The sequence below is a fragment of the Mesocricetus auratus genome, unplaced genomic scaffold (genome assembly GCF_017639785.1).
Source record: "Mesocricetus auratus isolate SY011 unplaced genomic scaffold, BCM_Maur_2.0 Super-Scaffold_100037, whole genome shotgun sequence".
Lineage (NCBI taxonomy): Eukaryota > Metazoa > Chordata > Mammalia > Rodentia > Cricetidae > Mesocricetus > Mesocricetus auratus.
Window position 1 is genome coordinate 3,086,849 of NW_024429215.1, and position 25,222 is coordinate 3,112,070.

Sequence of the window (25,222 nt, forward strand, 5' to 3'; positions counted from 1 at the left end):
GCAGAGAATTTCACAAACAGTTCTAGGAAACCTCCTTCATTTATCACCTCAGTTTGTTGAACTTGTAACACAGTGTATTTTATGTGATTTGACAGAACTCTGCCATCAACTTGGTTTTCTTCCAGTATGTTTTCTTTTATGTACTTGAAGATGACTTTGCTTAGCAAAGGCTTTACCACACTGAGTACATTCATATGGTTTCTCTCCAGTATGTGTTCTTTTATGCAATTGAAGATGAACATCCTGTGCAAAGGCTTTACCACACTGATTACATTCATAGGGTTTCTCTCCAGTATGTGTCCTTTTATGCAACTGAAGATGACCCATCTGTGCAAAGGCTTTACCACACTGATGGCATTCATAGGGTTTCTCACCCGTATGTGTTCTTTTATGTATTTTAAGTGTACTGCTCTGAATAAAGGCTTTACCACACTGATTGCATTCATAGGGTTTCTCTCCTGTATGTATTCTTCTGTGAACTTGAATATAACTATACACAGCAAAGGCCTTGCCACACTGATTACATTTATAGGGTTTCTCTCCAGCATGGGTTCTTTTATGTACGTTAAGATGACCAAGCTGTGCGAAGGATTTCCCACACTGATTACATTCATATGGTTTCTCTCCAGTATGTGTTCTTTTATGTATTTGGAGGGTCCTGAGATGAGCAAAGGCTTTCCCACACTCATTACATGCATAGGGTTTCTCTCCAGTATGTGTCCTTTTATGTACTTTAAAATCACTGTGCTCAGCAAAGGCTTCACCACACCGATTACATTCATAGGGCTTCTCTTCAGTATGTGTTCTTTTATGCCTTTGCATATGACTGATATGAGCAAAGGCTTTCCCACATTGATTACATTCATAGGGTTTCTCTCCAGTATGTGTCCTTTTATGCACTTGAAGATGACCAAGCTGTGCAAAGGCTTTATCACACTGATTACATTCATAGTGTTTCTCTCCTGTATGTGTTCTTTTATGTATTTTAAGTGTACTGCTCTGAACAAAGGCTTTACCACACTGATTACACTCATAGGGTTTTTCTCCAGTATGGGTTCTTTTATGTATTCGAAGATGACTGTGCTGTGCAAAGGCTTTACTACACTGATTGCATTTGTAGGGTTTTTCTCCAGTATGGGTTCTTTCATGTATTTGAAGATGACTGACCTGTGCAAAGGCTTTACCACACTGATTACATTCATAGGGTTTCACTCCAGTATGTGTCCTTTTATGAACCTTAAGATACATGTTCTTTGCAAAGGCTTTACCACACTGATTACATTCATAGTGTTTCCCTCCAGTATGTGTTCTTTTATGAATTTGCAGGGTCATGGGACAAGCGAAGGCTTTCCCACACTCATTACATGAATGGGGTTTTTCTCCAATATGTGTGTTTTTATGCGTTTGAAGATGACTGTGGCATAGGTAGACTTTACCACATTGATTGCATTCATGGACTTTCTGTACAGTATGTGTTCTTTCATGACTTGGAAGCTGATTATCATATACAGAGCACTTATGATATTGAATTTGTGCTGACAGTTTCTCTCTGGTTGGATTTCTTTCATGCCTGTAAGGACAATTGATACAAGTAAAAGATTTACTGCATTCACATCTTCTGAGAAGTGAGCTGGGGATGGACTAGGGGGAGAGAAGAAGTGGGAGGAGGCAGGAGGGCAAGAGGAGGGGTGAGAGGGAGAACTGTGTTTGGAAGTAAAAGGACATCAAGATTTTAAAAAGTAAAACTTTTTAAATAAACTGTTAAGTATGATTTAACTTTACAATTTGGTCTAATTCTAAAGACTAACCAGATATTAACCTTATTTTACTTTGTTTATATTCATGGTGTTCCCCTTCATTAAGGATTTTTGGCATATTTGAAGATTCCTGTCATGCTAAGAACCTTTATTGCCTGGTTCTCTTTTAATGCATCTTTTTCTCCATGAGAATTTTCTCATACATGAAGAGAACTGAACAGACTCATATATTTATCCTATTTTTTGCACTGACAAATTTTTCTCTACTGTGACTCAAACTACATTTGTAAAATGAGTGAGGAGAAATGGAAATAATTGCACATTGCTTGTACCCACAGGGCTTTTCTCCAATGTAAGAATGGTGAAATAATCCCAATGAAGGTGTACAGCCAAGCACTTGTACACTTGAATCATGTTCAACAATTCTATTCAACTTGCAGACTACTACACATCTTCTAGTTGTTCTGAGATGGAGAGAAGTACATTGACACTTTCCATGTCCCTTTGCTCATATGGTTTGTACTCTGAGAGACATAAGATATAACTACTAATGGAAGACGAGGAAATAAAAACTGTATCCCTGCAATCACATAGTTTGTCTTTCTGTGCCTCATGGACATAAAGAATAGGGATTAAGGATGTACATAACCACCCCCACCTAGACATGATTCTAACTATCTATATCACACTGTACTTAGCAACATCTATGAGTAAAACTAGCTTTACTGTGGAATATTTGCTGATGAGAATTTGTTGGAAATGGATTTATCACCTTTCAATATGTATACTTTCTGTAATGAGTGGTGTGAAACTAAATGAATTTGCAATTCTTATCAGTATGTCTCTGATAGAGCTGTGACTCAAATAGATCTAAGGCATTCATATCTTATTTTCCTTCCTAAAAGAGGACTTGCAAACATAATTTACTTACCAGATGTTGAGGTACATAATATCATGACAATTTAATGATAATCAATTTACTTTACGGTATAACTATTTATAGTGCTCGTTTTCTTTGTAACTTCTGTATATATTAAATTATCTTCAGAGACAAATTTATGTAAGCATACACATTAAATTTTACCTTCTATGCCTTTGAGAACTTTGACAATGTTCTTCGGTGTTGTTATCTTCCCATATGTAGCCTAAAATATAGGACCAGAAAAAGTGTGACACATTATTGAAAATTGCTTAAAAATTAACTATCAGTGAAACTTAGAAACATGACTGAAGTATTTCCTCCATCTATTTCATTCTCACTCAAAATTACAAAAGACCCTTAATAACTAAGAAATTGTGGGGACACCAGACCTTGAGCAGTGACCCACTTCCCCATCAGCCTAGAAGTAGGCAGCTGTAAGACAATGTTTACTTAAAACAATACAATGCCCAGGGCAATAAGTTCCTGAAAAGGACTGGCCCACAGGAACCACTCTGACCTCGACCTTTTCCAAAGACTAAGCACCTCTTCTGACACACTCAAGTCAGTTTTTTGGTGTCAGAGCAGAACCAGCCAGGGGAAGGAGAGAGCAGAAGCTTTTCTGGAGGGAGGCCATTCTTGGGAAGTTTCTTGAGCCTTTTTGGGGCCTGCTTAAAGTTTTCTTTACACCATTGAACGAGTCTCTGTGTTGTCAATCCCCGACACCCTCCACCCATTCTCAGACACAGGCTACGCAGCAGGCGTGGCAAGAAATATTTGTCCTCTTATCATAAGTAGTGAAATTAAACCCAAAGAATTACCTATTGCATTTAGGTTCATATAGGTCTCCAGCATCACATCTTTGTAGAGATTCCTCTGTGTAAGATCCAGCAAAGCCCACTCTTCCAGAGTGAAGTTGATATGCAAATCTTGATAGGTTACTGCATCCTACAATATGCCATATATGTATAAAACAAAAAAGCATGACTAAGACAACATTGTAAGTGTATACTTCTTTGACACTATCCTCATATAATGATGCACTTTCTCATACTTACTCTATGACACAGGTATTACAATTAGAAGGAGCCTGATAAGGTTTTACCTCTATCATTTCTGAATGCTCTGAAGGGGATATTATCTCAAAAGAGAAGGAACAGTCACAGGGAGAAATGCAAACAGATCAACAGATTGAGTCTATATCTGAGATTGTTTGTCAATAATTACTTAGTATAAAATGTTGAGCAAGCGCAGTATATTGACTCATGCCTTCAGCCCCAACACTCAAGAAAAAGGAGATAGGTATATCTGCATACCAGCTCAATGGTAGCCTAGTCTCCTGAATCTGTTACCGGATAGCAACAGGTAAATATTAAGGACCTGTCTCCCATGCAAAAATCAATGAAATAAACACTAAAGGAAGAAACGAGTTGTATTTATTGCTCAAGTTCCTATATTAAGTTATGTATTCACTCCTGTTCTGTATTTATATTCCAGAAACCTGTAGTCATCCAGTTTAAACTGTATTTTAACAAACCTTACTAAAAGGAATAGAATATTTAAGATTTACGTATTTAAACATAGGCAGTTGAAGACATTAGCAATGTAAATGTTGATCTCAAATAATCAACACAACGCAGGAGAAATGCCACATAAGAGGTCTTACTGCACTTGTAGTGACTTCGGATAACATGACATATCAGGGACCACAATTATCCATTATAACAAATTCATGCATTGTAAGATCATCTTTTCTCTACTTTGAGGACCAGGCATACATGTTATACACATGAATGTATGTATGTAAAGAATCATATTCATTTAACAGATACATATAAACATAGCAGGCAGGAAGAATGTCACACACCTGTAATCCAGTGACTCAGAAGGCTCATGCAGCATTAGTGTAATGAATACTGTTGGGCTGGGAAAGACAATGACATCCTTTGCCAAATTGAAAAATTAAAGCTGGGTATGAAGTTCATCAACACAGCACATGCTTGACATGTACAAAAACTTGCTCTCTAGACCCATCATCCACTAATAAGTATAAAAGTCCCTAAATACATTGGCACACCATTAATCCCAATATTTGGGAGCAAGAGTTACATAAATCTCAGAATTCAAGGCCATGATGGTCTATAAAGTAATTTTTAGGAAATCATATATTATCCTTTTCTTCAGAAACAAAAATAAAACCAACCAAATGAAAAAAAATTAGACTGGTAAAATGTCTAACAATTGAATAACAATTTCCTCACTTGTATCTAATGTGCTTTTGTGATACTATCTTTAATGATGGTGAAGTCATGACAGGCAGATGGCTGTTTAGTGTCAACTACAACACAGTTGAAACAAAATAGGAAATGGGTTGAGAAATCCCATCCCCAATAAGGAATTTCTTCCAGAAATTTTCAGCCTACTAAAGGTTATTATTTTTTTTTTTTTGGTTTTTCGAGACAGGGTTTCTCTGTGGCTTTGGAGGGTGTCCTGGAAGTAGCTCTTGTAGACCAGGGTGGCCTCGAACTCACAGAGATCCGCCTGCCTCTGCCTCCCAAGTGCTGGGATTAAAGGCGTGCGCCACCAACGCCTGGCCCTACTAAAGGTTATACAAGCACCAAAAAGCAGCCAAGTAGAGACTCATGTGTAAATGCAGCATCCTATTGGGAGTTTTTCATTCAGTCAAATAGATGCTGACCTAGTTCACTATAGGCAAAGGGTCATCTATGAAGAAAACCCCAGTGATCATCCTATTCAACAAAAGCCCCTACAGTGTTCAAGTAACTGTACAGTCATTTTTGACACTTAAGACAAAATCATGACTGTGTCATCCTATACAATCAGAAATAAAAGTTACAACTTCCCAACACACAATGACCTACAATATCCATTCCCATTGCAAAGCAGAGAAGTTGAAACATAGTAAGGGAATACTGGACCAAGGCAAGACTGAACCCTGCATGGCTATCATCAAATCTAGTAGCTCCATATCAGACACATGAGGATTCAGTTTCAAAGGTATTAGATGGATCTATCCCCACAACTTCCCAAATAATTTCCTGTTTGGTTATTCCCACTCCACAAATGTAGCTCTCCATGGAATATATCTCATGGCTTAAATGTCCCAGAATCTAAAGTTTCTAATATAACCCACACTTTTTCCTCAAAACATCATGCAACGAACTCTCACAGTAATCTCACTGGAACTCTGAGTCTAAAAAAAAGACACATTCCTAGAACAGTGCTGACCTCAAATGACAGACAAAAACTGCATGGCCTTAATTTTACATCTTTCCTGTTTAAAGAACATGGGCAACATTGATGATCCCAACAATTTGGCCTCTAAATTGTGAAGGACCCTGTCTGATTTGGACCAGAGTTGCAGCAGGTATTGTATAACGTTGCTTCTTGGGCCTAGGAATCTATTTGTTAACCTTTACATTAATAGAGAGCATAGAAGCCCTGTTATCATTTGAGTAATTAGCTGAGCCTTCAACATAAAGCAAGTGTCCTTTCTTTAATTGTGATAATCTCCCTGAAACTTCCAACACCTCTTCAACACTTGAATGCCATCTGGAACTACCTAGTGTTCGTATTCTTTTTTTTCGGTTTTACGAGACAGGGTTTCTCTATATTGTTTTGGACGCTGTCAGTCCAGCCCGGCCTCGAACTCACAGAGATCCGCCTGCCTCTGCCTCCCAAATGCTGGAATTAAAGGCATGTGTCACCACCACCCAGTTTAGTGTTCATATTCTTAACAACCCACAGAAATTTCATTTATCTATGAGCCACTTGCTTTTTGTCCACTATAGTCCTGAATGATTCATCAGCAATAGCTGTCTAAGAGATCAACATTCTGTACAAGAAATAAGGTCATTATTATTTGATTCTGCCTTACTGAAAATCTTGGGGGCATCAGCATAATAGGAAAGGTTAGAGGCCAAATTACCACACAAATTACCTCTAGCTTAATTTACCATGGAATTTATTTCCCACTGAAATCCAAGGACCTAGGTCTCCACTACCTGTCATTCCTCTGAACACACTCAACTTCCAGTTCCTTCCACAGCAGTTGATTAATCTCTGTTTAGAGCTTTCTAAGCATTTTGACATCCAAAGACCTGACATCTTCCACATTCTTCCCAAAGATTAAATTCTTAGGTAATGCTAAACAATAAAATAATGTCTGGTATGCCATTTTTGTTCTACTTTGTTTCTCTGATGCTGTGATTTAATTCTCTAACCAGTTCTGTGAGGGAATATATGGGGGTGTTTCACTGATTCTGTCATATGACAGTCCATCTTTGTAAACACTTTGTATAGAAATTCCAGCTAGCAACTGAAGGCAAAAACCATGAGGAATCTGTTTCCTGGCTTTCTCATTGTGTAGTCATTGTGTCATCTGTTACTAGCTCTCAAATCCAGTCCAGACCAAAGTTCTTAGAGTAATTGCACTCAGTGGAAAGGCCTTCACACACACCAATCATCAATGAAAAAAACCTCTCAAGGAATTTCAGCCAGGTATTTGGATGGGCACACATCCTTAGCTGATGTTCTCACAGATGACTGTAGGCTCTGGTATGTTGACACCTGGAGCTAACTAGCACACAGAGACAATGAATGAGAAGTTATTGAAAAGCAAATACCAATATATCAAACACTTTGCAAACTTAAACAGCATAAAATACAACATTGATGACAATAACTACTGGAAAACAGAGATAAGCCAAGAAATGGTGAGAGAAGACACAAAGATCAAAAACAAAACACTGATTTTTTTTCTCCACAGAAAGTCTCCAAACAAAGACACTCAAGGAACTCAAAATATAGTAACATTTCAAAAAATAGAAACATGTGAAGGTTTATAATTGTCCAGAGAAAAAAATAATTAAATTATATGTAGTAAAAAATATCACACAACATAGTACCACTGTTTAACTTAAATACAAGTAGGAAAAGAAAACTAACAGTTCCAAGAAACTAACAAAATGTTTATGACCTGAAAATAGTTATAGAAACAATAAAGAAAACACAAATAGGCCTGGTGGTGGTGGCACATGCCTTTAATTCCAGAAATAGGAAAGCAAAGTAAGGAGGATCTCTGTGAGTTCAAGACCAGTCTCGTCTAGAAGACCTAGTTCCAGGATTGCCTCCAAAGCCACAAAGAAACCCTATCTCGATATTCACCCCAATAGAGAAGAAAACACAAATGGGTGAATCCCAGAAAATGAAACATTTAAGACTACAAACAGGAGCACAGAGTCAAGGTTCACCAGTAGAACAGATGGTGGAAGAGAGAATTTTAGGCACTGAAGTTATAGAAGAAATGAACAGATCAGTGAAGTAAAATGTTAAATCTAAAAATTTCCTGGCATAAAACATCCCAGAAATCTGGGACATTAAGCAAAGAACAAACCTAGGAAAGACAGCAATAGAGGAAAAAGAAGAAACTCAGGAAAAAGTGTATATAACATTTTCTATAACAGAAGAAAAATATCCTAATTTAAAGAGGTGCCTATGAAGATACAAAGAATCATGCCAAACATCAAATAGATTGGCCCAGAAAAGAAACTCTCCTTGCCTCATAATAATCAGAAGACTAAACAAAGAGAAACTAGTAAGAATGCTAGTCTCTGCAAACGAAAAACAACAAGTAACATATACAATCAGACCTATGAGAATTAAACCTAACATTGCAGTGAAGATTTTAAAAGCCGTAAGTGCTTGGACACAAGGGATGAGGATCTAGGAAACCACAGACACCCGACCAGATTACTATACCCAGGAAATTATTAATCACTATAACTAGAGAAAATAATATATTACATGATAAAATCAAATTTAAACAGTATCTCTGCAAAAATCCAGCAATACAAAAGATACTAGAAGGGAAAATCCAACCCAAGGAACTAAAGTCACATAGGAAAACAGGAAATAAATAACCTGACATTCTGAAAACCAAAAAAAAAAAAAAAAAGGAAAGCCATGCTCTCATACACATACCATCACCACCACCACCACCACAAACAAGAACAAATAATAACATGAATTAATAGATATAATTGCTCATATTTCTTTTTTTTTTTTTGATTTGCAAGGCAGGGTTTCTCTGAGGCTTTTGGAGGCTGTCCTGGAACTAGCTCTTGTAGACCAGGCTGGCCTCGAACTCACAGAGATCCGCCTGCCTCTGCCTTCCGAGTGCTGGGATTAAAGGTGTGCACCACCAAAGCCCAGCTAATTGCTGATATTTCTAAATCAATGGCCTCAACTTCCTAATGAACAGACACAGGTTGACATTATGGAACCAAAAATAACCTTTGGCAACACATATCTGCCAATTAGGTATGAGGACCGAATCATACTTCTGGAAAAGTTGGACAGTTCATTTTTTTAACAACTGCATCTGTAGGGTTGATTCTTTATCATGACAAAATTACCCATTGCTTCTATCATTAATTCTTATTGAAAAGCATTTTTCTTACATCTGAGTTTTAGCCTAGTCTACTGATCAATCATTGGTTAGCATAAATGCAATGCTATTATAGCTGGTATGTCTTAAACAAACTTAGAGACTTAGGCAGTGTACAACAATACATTACTGAACATGTGTAATCCTTCGGACATGCAAAGTGCAATGTCCTGTCATTTGAAAATGCCATTATAAAGTTTTAATTACGAGCATCAGGTAAACAGGCCGGCTTCCTGGCCTGTGTTCCAGTGCCTGCAGATCGCCTGGGAACTACACAGAGCTCCCAATCCCGGCGGGAGCCAAGCACCCCAGAATCCAGATCTTCTCTCCCACCATCGAGACCAGGAAACGAGAGGAGCCTGGGAGTCCAGGGAAGTAGCTATCCCTCCGGCAGCATCAGGTAAAAAGGCCAGCTTCCTGGCCTGTGTTCCAGTGCATGCAGATCACCTGGGACCTGCACAGAGCTCCCAATCTTGACAGCAGCCAAGCACCCCAGACTCCAGATCTTCTCCCCCACCAATGAGACCAGGAATCGAGAGGAGGCTGGAAGTCCAGGGAAGCAGCTGTTCCGCTGGCAGTATCAGGTAAACAGGCCAGCTTCCTGGCCTGTGTTCCAGTGCCTGCAGATCGCCTGGGAACTGCACAGAGCTCCCAATCCTGGTGGGAGCCAAGCACCCCAGACTCCAGATCTTCTCTCCCACCAACGAGACCAGGAAACCAAAGGAGCCAGGGAGACCAGGGGAGTAGTGGTTCCGGATCAGGTACAACAGGACCCAGCATAGAGTCCAGGGGACCAGGTAGGAGGCAAAGTGCCCCAGATTCCTGTTCTTCTTCTCCACCAACGGGACCAGCATTTGGACAAGGAATAGAAGAACCACCAGATTATTGGACTTGCTAGAACCCACCAAAAGGGAACTCTGGTCCCCAGACCAGTAAGGGGCTGTTTCTGCACCCACTAGAAGAATAGATGGGAAAGAGACAATACAAAAACACAGTCAGAAAAACAAATATGACACCGCCAGATTCTAGAGACTCCACACCAGCAAGACCCCAACATTCCAATGCGAACAAAGCAGAAGAGAACGACCTTAAAAGCACTTTCATGAAAATGATACAGGCCCTAAAAGAGGATATTGGAAAATCCCTCAAAGAAATGGAAGAAAAAACAAACCAAAAAATGCAAGAAATGGAAGAAAAAACAAACCAAAAAATGCAAGAATTGGAAGAAAAAACAAACCAAAAAAGGCAGGAAATGGAAGAAGAAATGAAGCAAGAAATGGAAGAAAAAACAAAGCAAAAAATGTGAGAATTGGAAGAAGAAACATACCAAAAAAGGCAGGAAATGGAAGAAGAAACAAAGCACAAAATGGGAGACATGGAACAAAAAGCAAACCAAAAAATGCAAGAAATGGAAGAAAGAACAAACCAAAAAAATTCATAAAAGGCAACAAATGGACGAACAGATAAACAGAAAATTGCAAGAAGCAATGCAAACACTGCAAGGGTTGAAAACTGAAATAGAGACATTAAAAAAACACAATCTGAAGAAAGGCAGAAAATAGAAAAGCTGGACAAACAGTCAGGCACTACCAATATAAGCATTACCAACAGAATAGAAGAGATGGAAGAGAGAATCTCAAGTGTTGAAGATACACTAGGAGAAATGGATTTATCAACCAAAGAAAACCTTAAATCCAACAAATCCTTAACACAAAACATCCAGGAAATATGGGACACCATGAAAAGACCAAACCTAAGAATAATAGGTATAGAAGAAGGAGAAGAAATCCACCTCAAAGGGGCAGAAGGCATATTCAACAAAATCATAGAAGAAAACTTTCCCAACCTTAAGAAAGACATGCCAATGAAGGTACAAGAAGCCTACAGAACACCAAATAGAGTGGACCACAAAAAAAAATCCCCTCACCACATAATAATCAAGACCCCAAACATACAGAATAAAGAAAGAATATTAAGAGCAGCTAAGGAAAAAGTTCAAGTAACATATAAAGGCAGACCTATCAGAATTACACCTGATTTCTCCATGGAAACTCTGAAAGCCAGAAGGTCCTGGAAAGATATTCTACCTACACTAAGAGACCATGGATGCCAGCCCAGACTACTATACCCGGCAAAGCTCACAATCACTATAGACGGAGAAAACAAGATATTCCATGACAAAACTAGATTCAAGCAATATGTGTCCACTAACCCAACCCTACAAAAAATTTTGGAAGGAAAACTACAACCCAAGGAAGCTAACTACAACCAGAAAAATATAAGCATTAGAGAATCCCTCTCTACCAACAGCCAAAAGAACAAAGGGGTGAAATTCCACACATAATTCCACCAACAACAACCATCGCAAATCGAAGAAGGATGAGCAATCAATGGTCATTAATATCCCTCAATATTAACGGCCTTAACTCACCCATAAAAAGACACAGACTAGCAGAATGGATTCGAAGACAGAACCCTTCCTTCTGCTGCATACAAGAAACACACCTCACCCTCAAAGACAGACATTACCTGAGAGTTAAAGGTTGGGAAAAAATTTTTCAATCAAATGGACCCAAGAAACAAGCAGGGGTAGCAATCCTAATATCTAACAAACTAGACTTTAAAATAAAATCAATCAAAAGAGATGAAGGAGGTCATTACATACTCATCACAGGTGAAACCCACCAAGATGAAGTGTCTATCCTGAACATCTATGCCCCCAATACAAAGGCACCCACATTCGTAAAAGAAACATTATTAGAACATAAATCTCATCTAAAGCCCCACACAGTTATAGTGGGAGATTTCAACACCCCACTCTCAACACTAGACAGGAATACCAGACAGAAACTCAACAAAGAAACAAAGGGTCTAATAGATGTAATGACCCAAGTGGGATTAACAGATATCTATAGAACATTTCATCCACATAAAAAAGAACATACCTTCTTCTCACCACCACATGGAACCTTCTCAAAAATCGACCACATACTTGGCAACATATCAAACCTCAGCAGCTACAAAAAAATTGGAATAACTCCATGCATCTTATCAGACCACCATGCCTTAAAATTAGAATTCAACAACAACACAAATTGCAGAAAACCTACAAACTCATGGAAATTGAATAATGCTCAACTGCACCATCCCTGGGTCAAAGAGGAAATAAAAAAAGAAATTAAAGACTTCCTCGAATTCAATGAGAATGAAGACACAACATACCCAAACCTATGGGACACTTTGAAAGCAGTGCTACGGGGGAAGTTCATAGCACTAAGTGCTCACATGAAGAAACAGGAGAACAGTTATACCAGAGAATTAACATCACAGCTAAAAGCTCTAGAACACAAAGAAACAAACTCCCCCAGGAGGAGTAGACACCAGGAAATAATCAAATTGAGGGCTGAAATCAATAAAGTAGAAACCAGGAAAACAATACAAAGAATCAATGCAACGAAGAGTTGGTTCTTTGAGAAAATCAACAAGATAGACAAACCTTTGTCCAAACTTACCAAACAGCAGAGAGTGAACACGCAAATTAACAAAATCAGAAATGAAAAGGGGGACATAACAACAGACTCTGAGGAAATCCAGAGAATCATTAGGTCATACTTTGAAAACCTGTACTCCACAAAATTCGAAAATTTAAAGGAAATGGATGACTTCCTGGACAGCTATCATTTGCCAAAACTAAATCAAGAACAGATAAGCAATTTAAATAGACCTATAACCCCTATGGAAATAGAAGCTGTCATCAAAAGTCTCCCAACCAAAAAAGTCCAGGTCCAGATGGCCTCAGTGCAGAATTCTACCAGAAATTCAAAGAACAGCTTATACCAATTCTTCTCAAAGTGTTCCACACAATAGAAGCAGAAGGGTCTTTGCCAAACTCTTTCTATGAGGCTTCAATAACCTTGATCCCCAAGCCACACAAAGATACAAGTAAGAAACAGAACTTCAGAACAATATCCCTCATGAACATTGATGCAAAAATACTCAATAAAATACTGGCAAATCGGATCCAAGAACTCATCAAAACAATCATTCACCACGATCAAGTAGATTTCATCCCAGGGATGCAGGGATGTTTCAACATACGAAAATCCATCAATGTAATCCAACATATAAACAAGCTGAAAAACAAAAAATCACATGATCATCTCACTGGATGCTGAAAAAGCCTTTGACAAAATCCAGCACCCCTTCATGATAAAGGTCTTGGAGAGATCTGGGATAACAGGGACATACTTAAACATAATAAAAGCTATATACAGTAAACCAACAGCCAACATCAAACTAAATGGACAGAAACTCAATGCAATTCCTCTAAAATCAGGAACAAAACAAGGCTGTCCACTCTGTCCATACCTTTTCAACATGGTACTTGAAGTTCTAGCTATTGTCATATGACAACAAAGGGAGACCAAGGGGATACAAATTGGGAAGGAAGAGGTCAAACTTTCACTGTTTGCAGACGATATGATAGTTTACATCAATGACCCAAAGAACTCTACCAGGGAACTCTTACAGCTGATTAACACCTTCAGCAAAGTGGCAGGCTACAAGATCAACTCAAGAAAATCAGTAGCCCTACTATATACAGATAATAAAAGGGCTGAAAGAGAAATCAGAGAAACATCACCCTTTACAATTGCCACAAACAACATAAAATACCTTGGGGTAACGCTAACCAAACAAATGAAAAATCTGTACTGCAAGAACTTTGATTCTTTAAAGAAAGAAATTAAAGAAGCCCTCAGAAAATGGAAAGACCTACCATGCTCTTGGATAGGTAGGATCAATGTAGTAAAAATGGCAATCCTGCCAAAAGCAATCTACAGATTCAATGCAATCCCCATTAAAATCCCAGCACAATTCTTCACAGACCTTGAAAGAACAATAATCAATTTTGTATGGAAAAACAAAAGACCCAGGATAGCCAAAACAACCCTGTTCAACAAGGCAACGTCCGGAGGCATCACCATCCCTGACCTCAAGCTCTATTATAGAGCTATAGTCCTGAAAACAGCTTGGTATTGGCACAAAAATAGACAGGTAGACCAATGGAATCGAATTGAAAATCCGGGTATTAACCCACACACGTACGAACATCTGATCTTTGACAAAGAAGCTAAAAATATACAATGGAATAAAGAAAGCATCTTCAACAAATGGTGCTGGCATAACTGGAGACTGGCATGTAGAAGAATGCAGATCGATCCATGTTTATCGCCATGCACAAAACTTAAGTCCAAATGGATCAAAGACCTCAACATAAATCCAGCCACACTGAACCTCTTAGAAGAGAAAGTGGGTAGTACCCTTGAACGAATTGGTACAGGAGACAGCTTCCTGAACATAACAGCAGTAGCACAGACAGTGAGATCAACAATTAATAAATGGGACCTACTGAAACTGAGAAGCTTCTGTAAGGCAAAGGACACAGTCAGCAAGACAAAAAGGCAGCCCACAGAATGGGAAAAAATATTCACTAATCCCACATCTGACAGAGGGATGATCTCCAAAATTTACAAAGAACTCAAGAAGCAAGTCTCCAAAACAGCAAAGGACCCAATTAAAAAGTGGGCTGCAGAACTAAATAGAGAGTTTTCAATAGAGGAGTCTAAAATGGCTGAGAGGCACTTGAGAAAGTGCTCAACATCCTTAGCCATCAGGGAAATGCAAATCAAAACAACTCTGAGATACCATCTCACTCCTGTCAGAATGGCTAAAGTCAAAAACACCAATGACCATTTATGCTGGAGAGGATGTGGTGAAAGGGGAACACTCTTCCATTGCTGGTGGGAGTGCCAACTGGTTCAGCCACTTTGGAAAGCAGTATGGAGATTCCTCAGAAAAATGGGAATAAACCTACCACAAGACCCAGCAACTCCAACCTTAGGCATATATCCAAAAGATTCCCATTCATACAACAAAGATGTCTGCTCCACTATGTTCATAGCAGCTTTATATGTAATAGCCAGAACTTGAAAGCAACCTAGATGTCCCTCACCCGAAGAGTGGATAGAGAAAATGTGGTACATCTACACAATGGAGTATTATTCAGCAGAAAAAAATAATGGAATCATGAGATTCACAGGCAAATGGATGACACTAGAAGAAACCATCCTGAGTGAGGTAACCCAGTCACAAAAAGAGAAACATGGCATGTACTCTCTCATATATGGATTTTAGACATAGATCTGGGGAGTGCCAGCCTACAATCCTATGGCCAGAGAGTCTGGGAAACAGAAACTTCATTTAGTGGCTGATCTAAGAAGAGGCAGACTCCCTTGGTTAAGTGCTGAGCTGAACTCAAGAAAGCCAGTAACAGAGAGGGAGTACTGATGATCAAAGGGATTAAGACTGGGCTGGTTTAACCCCCAGAAACAGCTGACTAGACAAAGGTTAACTCTTGAAACCCAGGCGTCAGCCTGGGAATCCAGAATGGGACTGATCAATACCCCCTGAAGTTGGGTGTCAGTGAGGAGGCCTAGGGAATCTATTGAGCCTTGGGCAGCAGATCAGTACCCATCCCAAGTATACACACGGACTTTGGACTCCCATAGAACAATGTGAGGTGCACTCTCACCCTGAACTCTTGGGGAAGGGTCTAGGCCCTGCCCTATATGAAATGACAGACTATGGACACCCCCCCATGGAGGGCCTCACCCTCCCTGGGGGAATGAGGGGATAATGGGGGGGCTGGGGGGAGGGCACGGGAGGAGGGGAGGGAATGGGAGAGGGACCTGGAACTGACTTGTGAAGCAACCTCGTTTCTTATCTAAATTTAAAATGGAAAATAAAAAAAAAATTTAAAAAAAGTTTTAATGACAATTAGCTTTTAGTAATCTGCTCTTCTTGGCATGCATTTGCTAAATGAATAGATTCTGTTTTTGTTTGCATTCTTCGAAAAGTAAAATGTCCTTTGGTTTTTGCAAATATGGTATTTTGCCTAAATTTGAAATATCAAAAGCATACTTTCATTTTGATACCAGAAAATACTATTGAAGTGACTTTTTTCTATCATTGGTGTTAAAAGGTTTATGGCATGCTTGTATTTTGGACATTTGGTATAAATGGCACTTATTTTGGCAATGTAAAAGAAAACATTTTTATGTTTATTAAATTAAATTTAAGATCTTTTTTGTTAGTAACTTCAATTTTGGCAGTAATAGCAAGCAAATGAAAAAACCTTTGAATATGATAATTTTAATAATGAAAACATAATGTGGGGTGCATTTATGATTTTATATATGTATATAAATTTATAATATATACTAATAAAGCATAACTCCCTCTGAAAAATAAGATTTATAATGTGTTACTTTTTTAATTACCTTAAAATATCCCATACATGTTTAAAACCGAAAAGCATGATTAGGCAGCACTGTCAATGTATACTCTTTGACAGTTCCCTCATATAATGTTGTACTTTCCCATTCTTATTCTATGCACAGGTATTATATTTAAGTCACTTTAGAAGGAGCCTGATGGGTTATACCTCTATCATTTCTGAATGTTCTGAATGGGATATTATCTCACAATAGAAATGACTATTAACAGACACAGAGAGACTTGCAAACAGATAAACAGACTGAGTATCCATCAGAGAGACTGTGTGAATAATTACCATAAAACTTTGAGCAAGCTTGGTTTAAGGACTCATGACTTTAGTCCCAATACTCAGAAGGAGAGATAAGTGTATCTGCCTATCAGGTGAATGCTAGCCTAGTCTACTCAATCAAGAGGTAAATATTAAGAAACTGTCTCCCATGCAAACATCAATGACAAAAGCAATAAAGATAAGATGAACTGAGAGGTGTATTTTTTTCTGAAGTTCCTATAAGAAGTTGTGCATTCACTCCTGTCCTGTATTCATCTTCATAAAATCTGAAGTGCTCCAGTTTAAATTGTAGCTTTAGCAAATCTTACAAAAAGGAACTGCATTTAAGCATTTAAACATAGACAGGTGAAGACATTTACAATGTAAATGTTGATCACCAATAATCAACACAAAGCAGGAGAGAAGCCAAAAAAATTTAACAAGTCTTGTAGCACTAGCATAGAGGTGAGCTCACATGCAAGCCATGACTTGCATCAGGGACCACAACTATCCATTGCAAGAACATCTAATGACTACTGTGAGGACCAGGCACCCATGCTGTGCATATCACTGTATGCAGACAAAGAATCATATTCATTTAAAAAATAAAAACAACAATCAGAAAGAATGCCACACACCTGTAATCCAGTGACTCAGAAGACTCAGGCAGTATTCATGTCATGAATACTGGTAGGCTGGGAAAGAGAATGACATCCTTTGCTGAATTTAGAAACTCAAGTTGTGGGTGAAGTTCAGCAAAACACCATATGCTTGAAGTGTACAAAAACTTGTACACTAGAGGCATCATCAACCTAAAGACATTGGCACAGCATTAATCCCAAAATTTGGGAACAAGAGTCACATGAGTCTCGGAATTCAAGGCCAGTTTGGTCTTTGAAGTGATTTTTAGGACAACCAGTGTTATTCAGGTCATCCTTGTCTTCAGAAACAACAACAACAAAAAAGACCATGTTTTTAAACAGGCAAAATATCTTAGCATTGAATAACAATTTCCTCACTTGTATCTAATGTGGTTTTGTCATGCTATCTATAATGTTAGCTAAGTCATGACAGGCAGATGGCTGATTTTTGCCAACCACAACACAGTAGAAACAAAATAGGAAATGGGTTGAGATTATAAACCAAAAATTCCATCCCCAATAAGGAATTTCTTCCAGAAAGGGTCCTCCTACTAAAGCTTACACAAGCACCAAAAAGCAGCCAAGTAGAGATGCATGTGCAAATGCAGCATCCTATAGGCAAAGGGTCACCTATGAAGAAAATTATTTAGTCACTCCAGTGATCATCCTACTCAGCAAAAGCCCCTACATTGTTCAAATAATTGTACAGTCTTTTTTGACACTCAAGGCAATATCATGACTGTGTCAACCTGCACAATCAAAAAGAAAAGTTACAACTTTGCAATAAATCCATTCCCATTGCAAAGCAGAGAAGTTGAAACATAGTAAGGGAATATTGGACCAAGGCAAAACTAAAACCAGCAGGGCAGCCATCAAATCTAGTAGCTCTGTGTGAGACACATGGGGATTCAGTTTCAAAGGTAATAGGTGGATCTATCCTCACAACTTCCCAAACATTTTTCCCTTTGGTTACCTCCACTCAGCAAATGCTGCTCTCCATGGAAGATGTCTTGTGGCTTAAACATCTCTGCATCTAAAGTTTCAAAACACAACCCAGGCTTTTTCCTCACAGCATCATCCAGTGAACTCTCACAGTCACCTCACTGGAACTCTGACTTTACAAAACACACATACCTACAAGAGTGCTGAGATCAAATGACAGCCAAAAAATGCATGGCCTTAAATTATGAATCTTTCCTGTTTCCAGAACCTGTACAACATTTGATGATTCACCAATTTTGGCTTCCAAATCCTGATGGACCGTCTCTGACATGGGCCACAGTTGTAGCATGATTTGTATAAAATTGCTTCCTAGATCTAGGAATCACTTTGTTAAACCTTATGCTAACTGAGGGCACAGAAGCATGGACTGTTACCCTTCCAGTAATTAGCTAAGCTTTCAATGTAGAGCAAGGGCTTTCTCTTTAAGGGTGATAATCTCCCTGAAACTTCCAACATCTCTTCAGCACTTGACTGCCATCTAGAGCTACCTAGTGTTGATATTCTTTTCAAACCATAGAATTTTTATTTATTTATGATCCACTTACTTTTTGTTTACTGTAGTCCTGAATGATTTATCAGTAAATAGCTCTCTAAGAGATCAATATTCTGATTAAGAAATCAAGACATTATTATTTGATTCTGCCTTACTCAATATATTAGGGGCATGGGTATAATAAGAAAGGTTAGAAGCCAAATTAACAAACAAATTTCTTCTTGCCTAATTTACCATGGAATTTCTTTCCCACTGAAATCCAAGGACCTGGGCCTCCACAACCTGTCATTCCCCTGAACAAGGTCAACTTCCAGGTCCTTCCACAGCAGCTGATTAATCTCTGTCTAAAGATATGCAAGGCCTTCCAAAGACCTGACATCTTCCACATTCTTCCCAAAGATGAAATTCTCAGGTTCTGCCCAACAACCAAATAATGATTGGTGTCCCATTTTTGTTCCACCTTTTTTCTCTGCTGCTGTGATTGAATTCTCTAACAAATTTCCTCTGGATAGAAAGTCAAGCTAGCAACTGAAGCCAAAACCATGAAGAGTCTTTTTTCCTGGATTTCTTATTACTTAATCATTATCTAATTTGCAGCTAGCTGTCTAATGCATACCAGGCCAATTTTATTAGGGATATTGCACCCTCAGTGAAAAGGTCTTCACATCCAAAACAATACAGAGAAACCCTGTCTTGAAAAAACCAAAAAAAAAAAAAAAAAAAAAAGAAAAAGAAAAGGTCTTCACACATAAATCATCAATGAAAAAAGAATTTCTCAAAGCATAGCAACAAGGTATTCTGAGAGGAAAACTTCCACAGGTGACTGTAGGCTCTGATATGTTGACACCTGAAGCTAACTAGGACACAGTGACAATGAATGAGAAGATAATGAAAAAAATACCAATGTAGCAAACAATTTGGTAACTTAAATAGCAAAAATACAACATTGATGACACTAACTACTGGAAAACACAGATAAGTCAAGAAAAGATGAGAGACAAGACTCAAAAATCAAGAGTAAAAAACTACAATTGTTTCTCCACAATAAGGCTCCAAACCAATACACTCAAGAAATTCAAAATATAGTAACATTTCATAAAATAAAGACATGTGAAGGTTTACCATTGTCCAAATAAACAATAATTAAATTATAACTAATAAAAACTATCATAACACATGCTAACACTCAGCCGAGCATTGGTGGAGCACGCCTTTAATCCCAGCACTTGGGACGCAGAGGCAGGCGGATCTCTGTGAGTTCAAGACCAGCCTGGACTACCAAGTGAGTTCCAGGACAGCCTCCAAAGCCACAGAGAAACCCTGTCTCGAAAAACCAAAAAAAAAAAAAAAAAAAAAAAAAAACATGCTAACAATCATTTCCTTAAATAAAACAAAGAAAATAACAAACTAGTACTTAAAACAAATTCATGAAACTGTTTACGACCTGAAAATGGAAATAGAAACAATAAAGAAAACACAAATAGGCCAGGTGTTGGTGATGCAAGCCTTTACTCCCAGCACTCAGGAGGGAGAGGCAGGCAGATCCCTGTCAGCTAAGAGTTAGTTCCTAGACAGCTTTGAAAGTCACACAGAAACCCTGTCTCAGAATCCATGCCACAAAAAAGAGAAGAAAACACAAATGAATGAATCCCAGGAATGAAAAATTGAGCACTGCAAACAGGAAGCACAGAGACAAGGTTCACCAATAGAATAGACGGTGGAAAAGAGAACCTTAAGCACTGAAGATATGCTACAAGAAATGAATAGATCAGCCAAGGAAAATGTTAAACCTATAAATTTCCTGACACAAAACATCCCAGAAATGTGGGACATTTTGCAGAGACCAAACCTAGGAATGACAGGAATAGAGGAAAAAGAAACTCAGGAAAAAGGTGTATATATTATTTCCTATAACAGAAGAAAAATATCCTGAATTAATGAGGTGCCTTTGAAGGTACAATGAAGCATGCCAAACATCAAATAGATTGGGCCACAATAGAAAATTCCTTTGCCACATAATCAACAAAACACTAAACAATGCGAGCAATGTAAGAATATTAGAATCTGAAAAGGAAAATGACTAAGAAACATATAAAGTCAGACCTAAGAGAATCAACTGAATTTGCAGTGAAGGTTTTAAAAACCACAAGTGTCCGGGCGTTGGTGGTGCATGCCTTTAATCCCAGCACTCAGGAGGCAGAGGCAGGCAGATCTCTGTGAGTTCAAGGCCAGCCTGGTCTACAGAGTGAGTTCCAGGACAGCCTCCAAAGCCAGAGAAACCTTGTCTCGAAAAACCTAAAAAAAAAAAAAAAAAAAACCAAAAAAACAAACAAAAGAAAACCCACAAGTGCTTGGACACATGTGAGGAGGACCTAAGCTACACAGAGACTCCATATCCCCCAAAAAAGTAGGGGAAGGATTGAGAAATGGTTCCATGATCATGAACACCAGCTGGTCTTCCAAAGTACCCAATACAACCCAATGCCTCAAAACAACTGTTATGTGGGTGCTTGCCTCATTAACATTTCCCAGTTTACCAAGAAGTTTCATCAATGATGACCACCATTTTTGTCCCCAGGACATTCCAAGACTTTAGGAATTTCTGAAATCTCAGAAGGCAATGGTGGTCCCATGGAAAGAGAGCTCTGTAAAGCAGTGATGTGCAGAGCATAGCAACTGCATTGGAAGGGCCTATGGCCTATAAGAGCCAGTTGGCCAATTAACAAAGGGCAGGCTATCCAAACCTTTAAGCGCACCAGTACTGAGTCTGTTTCATGCCCCCAGATAACTCCCTATACCCTGTGCTTTAAGATCCCTGCCTCATGATTTCTCAGGGTCTTTTCTGTAACCATCAGCTTCTGTGGATGGCTGAAAGTCAGGAGTTAATGGGGTTAGCTTGTTAAACTGCAACAAAAGACTCTTAGTGATTTTGGGGTTCAGAATTGGGCACAACACAGCAAGACTATTTGAGTAAGATCCACCGAAACGAATGCAAATTAGCTCTGAACATTTCATACAGATAATAAAAATATGAGGGCATAGGGGTTGCCTAAGAAAATAAAAGCTTTTACAATTAAGGCTAAAGGCTAGTTTGAATCACAAGTCCACATGTCAGAAGGAAAGAAATTCCCTATAATTTGTTTTCTGGCACCCACAAAAGCACTGTGGAATGTGTGTATCTGGAAACAGTGTAATATAGAACACAATTGTTTACAATAGCAGGACAAGTAGTGTTCTTCTTATGTTCTTTCATTCCTCTAATGAAGGGACACTTTCTTGTACCCTATAGCCATTACTCCTCAGAACATCTGCTTCCCTAATTTACACTCAATCATTCCTACTAACTCTCTTAACTTAAATGGCTTTTCTGAATAATGTTCCATCACTAAGACTTCAAGGAGGGTTGGAGAGATGGCTCAGAGGTTAAGAGCACTCGCTGCTCTTCCAGCGGTCCTGAGTTCAATTCCCAGCAACCACATGGTGGCTCACAACCATCTGTAATGAGACCTGGTGCCCTCTTCTGACCTGCAGAAATATATGCAGGCAGAACACTGTATACATAATAAATAAACAAATCTTAAAAAAAAAAGACTTCAAGGAGCCTTCTTAACTTTCAAACTATAACCTTCCTCAAGCAACAAAAATCAGTCTTATTGAAAAATTCATAGACATTTTCACTTCTCACTCTTCCTAATGTTTACTTTTTGTTGGTATTTTATCTGTGTGTTCACATGAAGGTGCACAAGTGTGCATGGGTTTCAATGCTCATGAGGAGTCAAAAGAACAATTTTTTGTTTCATTCCTCAGATGTCATCCTGAGATAAGATATAGGAATAAAAATAAAAATAAAAATGTATGGTACCAGGAGCAGACAGTACCTACATACATAGCATCCTTCTCAGTTGTATACCTCTGAACAAAATCATCACACTTGCCTAGAAGACAAATTTAAGGGATGCATACAGAGTTTCACTCTCCTGAATTAGAGACAAGGACACAATTGGATTCTGTCTGTCCTTAATCTCTTGTTCACCTCATCTTTAATTTGGTATCCTATATTCACTGCAAACACCAAGTGATCCCAAGTCAACTAGTTAAGCAGGTCTAGTGCTGTGACAGAAGTCACAGCATGTCCCCACAAGGATCCCATGCCCCATCAGTCCTTCTTCAAAATGCAGATCCCTGCATCTCACTGCCTTCATCTTCAGACTGCGATGTTGCTGCCACCTCATTTGTTTCCCTCTGAAGTGTGCACAGTGCACTGTTTCCCCCTCTTCTGCTCTGAAGGGGGAAACCATGCTTCAAACATAATTCCTTTCCCTCTTCTGCAATGGACAGTCAACTATGTGCCTCAAACTAGTACTTTAAGATGCTTGAAGCTTCAGATTTTTAATCCAATATTTAGGGCAATTTGTCAGGATAACAAGAGCAGTGCCCGGTGGGGGGGTACAGATAGGGTTCAAGGCCACTCCATCAATATAGAAGACACAAAACTGCTTTGCAAAAGACTGGAGATGCAACTCCTCTAGACTTAATGTACTTTATGGGACACCAGGACTTAATGTTGGTTGTAACATCATAATGGTCCCTTGAGCAGCCTTTAGAGGCCTGATTGTAATGGAGGGATAGGCATTTCTGGTGCTTTTAAATAGGAGTTGTCTCCTTTTTTGTTAGAGCTGCCTAAATCTAAGGAACAATCATCTACATCTAATTTACCAGATTCTAGCAGTCATGAATAGCATAATATTAGTCTTTGGAATATTTAGTATGTAGTCATCCATTACCTAAATTCTATTTAGTGACTTAATGTCTTCAAAGAACTAGGAAATCTGTATAGTATTAATTCTACAGCCATCACTTCTACACTTCCATATCACAGATTAGCAGTGGAGTGCTTCTCTACAAGGGAAATATTGTTTGCAATATCTACGTAATTAACTCCAAAAGCATCCAAAGCATAAATATTAAACATTCAAAGTGCAGAACTGCTGGAATACTAAAGGGACTGGAGCTCTCTGAGTTTGCCAATCTGTGTTTGATAGTCACAGAACAAGCACTAAGGGTGCTTTCATTTAACAGTGATATCAACCAGGATATTTCAAAACACAGTCCCAATCCAATGTTCTGCACATGCACAGACAGCAGAGGGAACATACTTAAGAGTTTGCCAGCTGACCCAGAGAATTGCAAAGAACATGCAGGTCTCTTAGGACCACATAAAAATAAACTGGGGCACATAGGACCATTAGGACCACACAGGATAAAGGATGGCTAAGCAGTAACACGGCAAACTCTGCTTCTGGCCACTTCCTCCCAGCCAGCCAGGGGAGGACCCGCCACACTGGTTCCAATGGCTCAAAGAGTCTCTTCTACTAGTCTTGGGATGGTAACCCCAAACTCACCATGTTGTGCTTTTCAAGCTCCTCTAGGCTCAGCGCCCTGAAGCAGTAGTCACAGCACAGCACACAAGACCACAGAAAAGCTTCTCTGCAAAGCCAAGCCTGAAGAGAGCAGCAGGAAGGACGCAGCAGAACTTCTGAGTGGCAGATAGCCTCGAGGTCATGATTGGTTAGTGAAGCCTGAGTGACAAGAGCTCCTCCAATAGGATTACACTGTGCTTTAAGACATAGCCCATTGGTTCCTGATCCTGCCTTTCAAACTAAACAAAAACCTTTACTGAGTCAGCAGATAAGCATTTCAAAAGTGTTTGCCTCTGGCTGGTGTGGCAGACCCTGCTGTCCCCTGATCTCCTTAGGCACTTCCTGTTCTTTTTTCTGAACACAGAGTAGCTCTCAAACTTTTACAGCCCTCTGTACTATGTGTAGTCCAGTGAATTTCTGTCACACAGGTTGAAAAGTAGCCAAAATGTTAACAACTACAAAGTGATTTCAGCTGGGTGTTGGTGGTGCACGCCTTTAATCCCAGCTCTCAGAAGGAAGAGGCAGGGGAATCTCTGTGAGTTCTAGGCCAGCCTGGTCTATGGTTCGAGTTCCAGAACAACTTCCAAAACAATACAGAGAAACCTTGTCTCCAAACCTCCCCCCCAAAAAGTGTGATTTTGGGAACCAATAGGAGAGGCTTCTTTTTTTTTTTTTTTTTTTTTTTTTTTTAGGAGAGGCTTCTTATGTGGCTTCATACTGAGGTCAGGTGACCTGAACTTGCTTTTTATCCAGTTGCGATAGGGACTTAGGCAAACCAGGGAAGAATATAAAGAGTTAGATCACAGATAAGATAATGTTACTTTCTCCCTTCAGAAAGCTGGATAATGGCTCCATTGCATTAGGAATTACATTCCTGAATTTAGAGCAAAATGTTGACAAATGAATAGTAATGCA

General features: G+C 38.9%; 2 protein-coding genes across 3 annotated transcripts in view; one reads left to right on the plus strand and one right to left on the minus strand.

Annotated features, from left to right (window-relative positions):
- LOC101838637 (zinc finger protein 431-like) lies at positions 1–24,418 on the minus strand. 2 transcript variants are annotated; one of them, XM_021223424.1, is made up of 5 exons: positions 24,290–24,418; positions 3,498–3,624; positions 2,842–2,902; positions 1,553–1,570; positions 1–1,384 (listed from the first exon to the last, which is right to left on the minus strand). In XM_021223424.1, the coding sequence occupies exons 1-5, from the start codon at positions 24,290–24,292 to the stop codon at positions 106–108; spliced, it is 1,488 nt and encodes a 495-aa protein (XP_021079083.1). In that variant the 5' UTR covers positions 24,293–24,418; the 3' UTR covers positions 1–105. The 2 variants fall into 2 exon arrangements, with proteins under 2 accessions (XP_021079083.1, XP_040589846.1); XM_040733912.1 differs by having other exon boundaries at positions 1–1,570.
- Positions 1–25,222, plus strand: part of LOC101844785 (zinc finger protein 54-like) — a 1,121,204-nt gene that overhangs the window by 1,061,198 nt on the left and 34,784 nt on the right. The gene's annotated exons all lie outside the window — the stretch shown is intronic.

What these genes read in the sequence shown, in the direction of transcription:
- LOC101838637 (XM_040733912.1), bottom strand. An exon ending in TATGAACCTAAATGCAATAG is followed by an intron (nt 2,903 to 3,497) that starts GTAATTCTTTGG and finishes CCTATATTTTAG; the next exon opens with GCTACATATGGGAAGATAAC. An exon ending in AGTTCTCAAAGGCATAGAAG is followed by an intron (nt 1,571 to 2,841) that starts GTAAAATTTAAT and finishes TTGTCCTTACAG; the next exon opens with GCATGAAAGAAATCCAACCA.